Raw genomic sequence first — 9,652 nt, 5'->3', positions numbered from 1 at the left:
CGATTAACTCAGATTCAGCTAACTTCACTTACACACGCGGGGTTTTGCAAGTCGAATGTGGTTTCGGACTGAATGAATGCTAAAATTCATTTACAATCAATGCTCAAAAGATTTAGTTTATCGTTTAACGGGGTTCTCAGACCATAAACCACGGAGGAAAGAAGGCCTAAATACGTCAATCAGACAAGCGTTAGTGTTTCTTCGAAGAAAATCGTACCTCGATCACTCATTGTGAAGGTAGCAAGGTAAGGTGATAGATAAAAGGAAATCGAGGAACTAAAAATCAACTGAAATAGACCAATAAACGAGAAGCCGCTAAATATGATGCTACACTAATACGAATCTGTACAGATTATCGGTAAGAACTTAATAACTTCAAGGAACAGTTTAGCGTACGTCGCTAAAGTGACGGGTGTCCCAAACAACTGAAAAACACGCAGATCAAAACTGTTATTTAAAAAAAGGACGGGAATTCTAAAAACGTTTCAGAGAGCGTGTGGTCACTCTAAATAAGTGCTCTACCCGCACAACTGAACATTATTCAGGTCTACGCTCCAACAACAGACAATAGTGATGAAGAAGTTGCAGAATTTTACTCCCAAATCTCAGGTGTTTTGCAACAACTACCGATGAAAGATCTTACAATAATTACGGGAGATTTTAAAGCCAAAATAGGAAGGGGATCCGAAGGCAACATTATAGGTCACTATGAACTTGGTGAAAGGAATGAGAGAGGCGAACTACTCAGTGCATTTGCAGGAGAGTGGAGATTCGTAATAACTAACACATTCTTCACACTACCACCCAGACGTTTCTGCACCTGGAAGTCCTCAAGAGATTCAGACGAAAATATTACCCGGAATCAGATTGATTATGTCTTGATAAATCTAAGATATAGAAGCAGCTGTCTCTCAATAAAAACTTACCCAGGCGGCGACATTAACTCAGACCACATTCCCTAGTTGGTGTCTTTAAAACCAGAATGAAAAGAGTTCAAACGAAAAAATTCAAAATGTATGATATCCGCAAACTGAAAGAATCTTCCACAAGAGAAAATGCAGGAGTACATCTTAATAATAAATTAAAGTCTCCGCCAGGTAACTTGTGCACCGAAGAGAAAATTAAAAAGATAAACTCTATAGTGGAGTCAGTTAAAGAAGAACATCTAAAATCCAATGTCACCAAAAAGAAGTCATGGATGACTGAAGAGATACTTAAAATGATGGACAGAAGGAGGAAAGTGAAAAGTAATCCTGATGAATACAAGAATATCGACAAGGAAATCAGGAAACGGGTACGAGGAGCTAAGGAAAGGGAAACACAGGAACAGTGCAGTGAAACAGAGAAATGCCAATTGAAGCATGATAGTTCCAATATTCATGAAAAAAGTGAGGGAAGTGGCAGGAAATTACAGAAAAAGGACAGGAAATAGGTTGGTGAATAATGAAGGAAAAATAATAGTTGGACAAGATGAGCTTAAAGAAAGATGGAAAACATACATAGAACAACTCTTTTATGGCAGCCGGCCAGAACTTCCTCAAATGTATTGCGAAACAGGACCTAGATTTCTGCTGGAAGAAGTACAAGCTGCGGTAAATGGAATGAAAGACGGTAAATCACCTCGTCCCGACAATGTGAATGCCGAAATTATCAAGCTGCTCTGTGAAGATAATTTAAAATGGTTGACTTCAATATTCAGTGACATCTACGACTCTGGTAACATTTCACGGGAATGGCTTAAATCCGAATTTATTACATTGCTCAGAATGCTCGGAGTTAAGACTTGTGGTGAATATAGGACCATCAGCCTCATGAGTCACGTGCTAAAGATTTTTCTGAGGGCCATTCATCAAAGAATTTACAAGATCTGTGAAGAATAAATTTTTTCCACACAGTTTGGTTTCAGAAATGCAGTTGGCACGCGCGAAGCATTATTTAATATCCAGATACTATTTCAAAGGTGCAGAGACGTGAATTGCGACATTTATGCCTGCTTTATTATCAGAAGGCATTCGACAGAGTAAAACACCAGAAGATCGTTGACATTTTAAGAAGCATTGGTTTGGATGATAAAGACCTACGTATAATTGTGAACCTATATTGGAACCAGTCGGCTTCTGTGAGGCGGGACAGAGAAAATACAGAAGACATAGACATTTTATGAGGTGTAAGGCAGGGTTGTGTATTATCCCCACTGATTTTCAACATCTATTCAGAACACATCTTTAAGGAAGCTCTTGATGACGTAGAGATGGCAGCGCTGTTAAACGGAAAATATATCAACAACATCCGATATGCTGACGACACTGTAATATTTTCTGATAGTGAGGGTAGTTTGCAGTACCTTGTCGATAGACCTGCACAAAAAAGCTCTGAATGTGGTCTAGATGTCAACCCTCAAAAAACCAAAACAATGATAACCAGTAAAAACAGAGTCCCTGCATGTCACATTGAGATAAGCCAAAATTACATAGAGCAAGTACATAGTGGGATCTTTCTGATGAGGCGAGAACTCGAATTGGAAAATTCAGGGCTGTCTTCTATAAGATGAGTAACCTTTTCAGGCATTATGGCTTAGCAGTGACGACGGAGATCAGACTTCTACGCTGCTACGTGCTTTCCACCCTCTTACATGGTGTTGAAACATGGACTCTGACAGAATCATTGGATAAGCTGTTGGAGGCTTTTGAGATGTGGCTGTACAGGAGAACGTTAAGAATACCGTGGACAGCGCATGTCACAAATGTCGAGGTTCTACGAAGAATGAAGAAAGATAAAGAAGTACTGGCCACCGTGAAAGCAAGAAAGATCCAGTACCTGGGACACATCATGCGAAACAACAACAGATACCATCTCCTCCAATCTATCTCGCAAGGAAAAGTACCAGGGAAGTGAAGCGTTGGCCGGAGAAGAAATTCCTGGCTTAATAACATCAGAACGTGGACCTCAAAAACATCTGCAGAGCTATTTAGAGCTGCAGGTGACAGAAAATCATGCCAAGATGATTGCCAAAATCCTGAACGGATAGGAACCAGAAGAAGAAGAAGAACATTTCAAGAATAGTGGAGAAATATTAATTTCTTTCCTCTTACACATCACGAGTGAAAGAAACCAAAAAATGGTTCAAATGGCTCTGAGCACTATGCGACTTAACTTCTGATGTCATCAGTCGCCTAGAACTTAGAACTAATTTAACCTAACTAACCTAAGGACATCACACACATCCATGCCCGAGGCAGGATTCGAACCTGCGACCGTAGCGGTCACGCGGTTCCAGAAAGAAACCATCACTAGCTCTTTCCGCACGCCATTTGTGAATGGAGAAACAGGAACGTTATGAGAGTCCTTAACGATTTGCCATCCACATACACTATGAGATAGCTTGCGGAGTACAAATCTTCATGCAGATCATTGGAAACTGGGATCTGGTTCAGTTATATCCTCCTACAAGTAGCCATCACAGCATTTGCAAACATGGAATAGGTTGGCTGATATCGTTTCTAATTGCCGTTTCCTGTTGCTACGTTCTACGCTATAGAACATATGAAATGAGGGCATGGCAGGGAAGAAGGAATAGATGTAGCTACAAACACATGCCATTAGTATTATGTACGGCTGATTTTTCTCTCTGGCCAGTTAAGCAGCTTCTGTAAATCTTTTAGAACACCATTCATTAGTCATTGTAGCGTTGGAAATCTTTAAAAAACTAGTTTCAAAAGGAGGAATAAAAAAAATATTCGACCTTTCTGTCTGCGTTTCTTGCTCTCACACAGGTAATTACATTCATTCCTTATGGATGGATCTTTTGTAGCTGTTCTTGTATGTCAAATTTTTTTTATGAAACACGTATGTACGAATCAAAAAATACTGATCTTTTCTACTCGTTGAAAACCAATCCACTTCGAGGCTGTATATTTTCGAAGGGATTCAGATGGGTTTTACCATCTGAGTAGCCATATTTGAAAGAATTACTGTTATGCTCACGTCATTTATGTTTATTATTATTCGTGTGTTGTCATATTAGAGCAACGATTCGTAATGTAGAGACTGAAGATTCATTTTTTCAGTGTCCGCTTCAAATATGGACTCGTAAAGAGCAGCACAGCAACAGGATGAAAACATTCAAACACTCACAACGCACAAATGCAGCAGAAGACAGCTTTCGTCAGCAATTTGGAACCGAGTTTTCTCTATGTGCATAACATTTTGTAGTGCTGTCAAAAGAATGGGTAGAAAAGGAGACATGAAAAATTAGGTTTTTGTCATTTTTATAAGCACATGTATACTCTTCAGGTTGGATGGGAGTAACGGGAGTTAGAAACGAAAATAAATATGTAAGTAACAAGAATATTATATTTTCGAAATAACAATTAATTACAAATGTAAGTAATAAAGCTATTATATTCTAATATCTAAATAATAACATTATTATTTCGCCGAGCTTCTAATAACGTCACAGTGGTACAAAATGAGGGCGAAGGATGCAATTGGTTGTAATTTTGTGTAAGACATACCGCGAGCGAGGTTCTCAAATTGATCATAAGACTGTCTGAAGCATCGCTTGCGACAAGAGGAACAGAATTGTCTACTGTGCAGTATTAATTCTGAAGGGAATTAGTTGTACACTCAGGGCACATGAAAAATGAAATACTAGGTAGAGTTTTTTTACAGACGATATTTTCTCCTAGGTCAGAAAACAAATGAATAAGAAAGAACGGCATCTGGTAGTAATGTATCTCAAGTGGCTTCAAAATAGAACCATTGCCCTGTTCTCTAACTTCGCTAGTTTATGGGATACTAGAAGAAAAGAAAATGACGTAGTCTCTGTTACACTGCTAATTCTGAAATAAATGTAAACTGAGCCCCAGGCATTAGTTGTAGCAGACATGCTAAGGCATCTGCATTTCTGCAAAGATTAGGTGTACAGATAATGATCTGGTCGTTTTGCAGCAAACAGCAAATGTATTCGTACTGAAGAGCAAGAGTACTGTTCGCTTTGCTAGAGGCAGTCTGCGTCATAGACGGCCTGTGCTGAGTACAGCTGGACAGGTGGGAGTCCCCGTTGCTAGGAGACGAGTATACAACAGGTATCGGTGGGTCCGCAGTCCTCAGCTCTCTCCTCCCACAGCTGGCGGCCGCACTTGTGTTTGGGCCGGCACACGCCCCCGCGCGCCGAGCAGCGCCGCTCCTGCACCGACACTGGAACACGGCACGAGGAACCACATCAGTTCACCTGACTTCAGAAATCTAGCAGACAGTTCGAATGCTGTGAAAATTACCACTGACTTAAACGATCTTCATGTCACAGCTCACGTACGTGACAAGACACAAACAGCTACGATTCATTAGTTAGTTGGTTACACCTTTCATACATCATTTGAACGATTCTTCTATCGAAACGACATGGAACGAGTCAATTTACAGGATATGTATATGTGATTAGTGTTAGCATCAATTACCACACTATTATTTTTACTCACACTACTCGTCTTTAAGTAGAATTTCGTCAATGGAATAGAAGGAGCTGTCCAGAAGAAATAATTTTAAATTAGATTTACAACTTTCTCCACTACCGGTCAGACATTTTATGTTTCTGAGCAAATGATCAAAAAATTTTTATCGCTACATACTGAACACCTCTCTGAATTATTGCAGCTTTCACAATGGGTACCAAAGGTCATTTTTTCCTCTGGTGTTGTAGGTATGTACATCACTGTTATTCTCAAATTGTGATGGATTATTACTGAGGAATTTTACTAGCGAATATATGTACTGTGACGATGCAGCTAAAATGCCTATCTCCTTGAAGAGGTACCTACATGACGTCAGTGGGTGAACACAACGTATTATTCTTACTGCTCGCTTTTATACAGTCAATACTTTCTTTCTATGTGATGAGTTACCGCAAAATTATTCTATACGACATTGTTGAGTGGAAATATACAAAATATGTCAGGTGGTTCATACGTTTGTTTACAAGATTAGCAATTATACGAAGAGCAAAAGTAGCTGAGTTTAATTGTCTGAGAAGTTCAGTTTTTCATTAGTAGGTACATCCAAAAATTTGGAGCATTCTACCCTACTTACTGACTACTGCTCACGTGCTGCATCGGTTGCTGGTACCGCACCATCTGTTCTACAGAACTGAATGTAGTGCGTTCTTCCAAAATTTAGGGAGAGTCAATTTTTAGAGAATCACTTAATAATTCTTGGGAAAATATCATTTACCAGCTCTTCTGTTGCTTTCTCTTTACTGGAATTTGTTATATCACAAGTATTGTCTGCAAAAAGTACCAAATTTGCTTCTTGGATGTTAAGTGGAAGGTCATTCACAGATACAAGGAATAGAAGTGGACCCAAAATTGAACCCCGTCTGACTATTTTTGTGACTTCTTTTCCGAGTCACTAAAATTTTCTACCTTTCCAACATTATCTGAATTATTCAGCACAACATTTTGCATTCTGCTTGTCAAATATGATCAGCTGTGTGCTCTACACAATCAAACGCCTTGGAAAGATCACAAAAAATACCAACTGGCAATATGTTATAACGTAAGGATTGTACTATTTTATGAGCGGTTGTATAATTAGCATTCACAGTGGTGCAGCCTTTCTGAAATCCAAACTGTGATATGTTAAGTAAACTGTTTGCGACTACTCTAGAGTACATCTCTTTTTAGAATATTTCTTGGAGAAAAGATCTCATAAAGGAAACTGCACGATAATTGTTTAAGTCTGTCTCGTCACCTTACTTATGAAGTGATTTAATAATTGCGTGAGATGCATTCCACATATCAAGAAGGACATTACTCATTAACCTGGAACAACTTTTCACAATTCTGTTTGAAATTCTATCAACCTCAAAAAGAGCTTTTGTTTTTTACAATTTTTATAATTGTATTGACTTCATTGAAGGATACTGGTGCTTCTTCTAGTTGCGTACAGAACAGTAGAACAGTACACGATTTTTGACACGGTGTGTGGTAACCCCCCCCCCCTCCCCCACGTACTACGTTCAGGATCTCTAATCGTCATTATATGAAATGATGGAAGAGGGCCTGGAGACATTTCTACGTAATTCCTCCCCATGCAGTTTGAGCATGCGGGTTCACAGAACACTGACAGTGGTTTCTGGAGGATTGTCACACAGACATACTCCTTGAGTGACGTATCGGATGAATGTGTAGTGAAGAGAAGCAGTGGTACCTTAATTCGTCGATAACGCTTTTTGAACGCTGTAATATTTTCAGAGCTACAGGATTTCCTTACGCGGAGTGTTGGTAAGTTCACTTACTTTCGCTGACGCAACGTCAGTAAGTTCATTTTGTGATTTTGGAGTGACGCAGATAATGTTAGTTTTCTATTTGTATTTTCTAGAAGCAAATTTTGTCGGAATTACAAATATGTACTGTTCTGACGCATCCTAGTTATTTTCTTGGTAAAATCTATAATTTCGTCACATTGTAGGGCTTCTATACTGTTACCGGTGAGTCTGTAACACAAAATATTTCGAGGGAAATCCAAAATGTGCTCGTAAACAATAATGTTAAAGATGTTATAATTACAATAGCTATGGTTTCCACGCCATCTTTGTCAGTGGCATACCTTCTGTGTTCGGTACAAGTAGTGAACCAGATTAGCTAGGAGCCGATTAGAAGATGGGATTGCAGGTTGAATAAATTTATTGTGAAGAATAGAAACAATTTTTGTATTTACCGCGAATTTAATCAGAAACTGTGTCTGCTATTTAAACGTGAAATGTTTTCTCACTATGACAGATGTGAATTTAGTAAGGTACCCGACTTTTCTTGGGACGCTGTTCAACGACTGCCTACAATTAACTAACGTCATCAACAAGAGAAACCAGATAAGCGGAAATTTAACTGTATTACATGTTTTCAATTATTCTTTAAAATGTGTATAATATTTGTCATACGGAAATTAAATGCTCGTATAATTGGTAAATGCTGTATGGTTAAGTGACAATGAATAAGGTTACAACATCCACCACTAACGCTGGACATCGTACTGTTGAAATATGGCTTATGAAGTTGCATGAATGTGGCGAAATGTCTCGAGCTCTAACACCTCACCGATGTAACTGTGCTGTTCAGATTACCCTTAATAGATGGAAGTCCAGACCACCGTGCTGCATTCAATAACGCCAACCATCACAGTTGCTATTTTTTTCTGTATCAGTTTCACGTCACATTTATTACCGAGTTATCATCAAATGATCTGTTTAAAGAGGAAGAAAAAAGGATACACTAAAATAATAGGAAACTTAATTTCAAATCAAAATAAGTTCTACATACAACCATGTGCACTTCAATACGTTATATTGTAACTCGTCAACTGACGAGTCCCGAAGAGGAGTTTACAGTATAACATGGCGCCCTGATTCTTGGAGCTGAAGACTACAGCTGACAAAGAAATTCCTAACTCGCATCTTCATAACTAAGAATATTCAGAACAAAAATTAATCATAAGAGAAAGACTTCTCAATGTCAAAGCTAGAAAAAAGTTGCTGAACTAGTGATGAAGATAAGCTAGATGCGCACTAGAAGCAAGTAGATGACGCCCTCATGCAGGCGCCATCAGCGCTTAGTAAACTAGTACACGACAGTCGTAAGTGTAACTAAACAGCCATTAAGAATGAACTGATAAACCAAGCTACTATTAAAAAAGTGCAATGCGGCAGAAAAACGAGACGCCAACAAAGGAATGAGACAAAATACAGGAAGAAGAAGACACATCATAACAAATCAGAAAGTGCTACAGAAAATCTTTTGTTACGGAAATCGCACCGTACATTTAAGAACTGTTTTAGGTATTTTTTAAATCAATTATGTTTTTCAGTTCTTCGCGGGTGTTCACGCTGCACGCTTTTAGAACGTAATGACAGATATCAGGATGTGTAAATGGCATCATTTAAGAACATAATGAGAGATATCAAGACGATCTACCTGTACAAGATGGTTGTCTACAACATAATAGAGGGTGAGCACAGAATACTGTTCCTATGGCACGATTTTGACAACAGAATACTGTCCCTTAAAAACGAATTATCCCAGAATGCTTTTCCGTATGATATTACTGAAATGAGAATAAGCAAAGTATGTTAGCTTACGAATGTGTATCTTTCCCAGGCGTGCAGTAAAATGAAGTGCAAAAGTAGCTGAAATGAGCTGTTTAAGAAACTCAATTTTTTTTTTAACTTAATTCTGTTCGAAACGTGTTCTCAAAAAATTGCAAGACTCTGCCTTGCTCACTGCTGTTCATGCTGTAAACATATTACGATCTGATGTTCAGAACGGAATATTCTGTATTTTCTTAAAATTGAAGGTAAGAGAGATGTATCCTGCAGACAATATTTAACAGCTCTTTTAAAAACGTTTTCTACACTTCTCTATGTTGCTTTATGTCTATTAGTAACGATTATAACGGTTGCATCGGTGCAAAAAGAACTGCAGGGGTTTGACAAAACTTAGAAACAACGCGACAAACGCATGCTTGAACATAAATGCAGACGCCAGACGGGCCAGGTAGCGCTGTTGTATTTGACCACGAACGACACCTGCGTAATGCCCTCAATACGTAGCAAGTTCAGATGGCTCTGAGCACTATGGGACTTAACATCTGAGGTCATCAG

The 9,652-nt window shown here is 38.7% G+C and overlaps 1 protein-coding gene across 1 annotated transcript in view; it reads right to left on the bottom strand.

Annotated features, from left to right (window-relative positions):
* Positions 1-4,335: 4,335 nt before the first annotated feature.
* Positions 4,336-9,652, bottom strand: part of LOC124774486 (U-scoloptoxin(19)-Sm1a) — a 54,093-nt gene continuing 48,776 nt past the window's right edge. The window contains exon 3 of the mRNA XM_047249488.1: positions 4,336-5,199. Within this exon, the coding sequence (XP_047105444.1) occupies positions 5,066-5,199 (134 nt within the window). The 3' untranslated portion in view covers positions 4,336-5,065. The remainder of the gene's footprint in view (positions 5,200-9,652) is intronic.

Source organism: Schistocerca piceifrons, chromosome 1 (genome assembly GCF_021461385.2).
Source record: "Schistocerca piceifrons isolate TAMUIC-IGC-003096 chromosome 1, iqSchPice1.1, whole genome shotgun sequence".
Lineage (NCBI taxonomy): Eukaryota > Metazoa > Arthropoda > Insecta > Orthoptera > Acrididae > Schistocerca > Schistocerca piceifrons.
The sequence above is the reverse complement of the archived record's forward strand: the minus strand, read 5'-3'. Positions and strand labels throughout refer to the sequence as shown.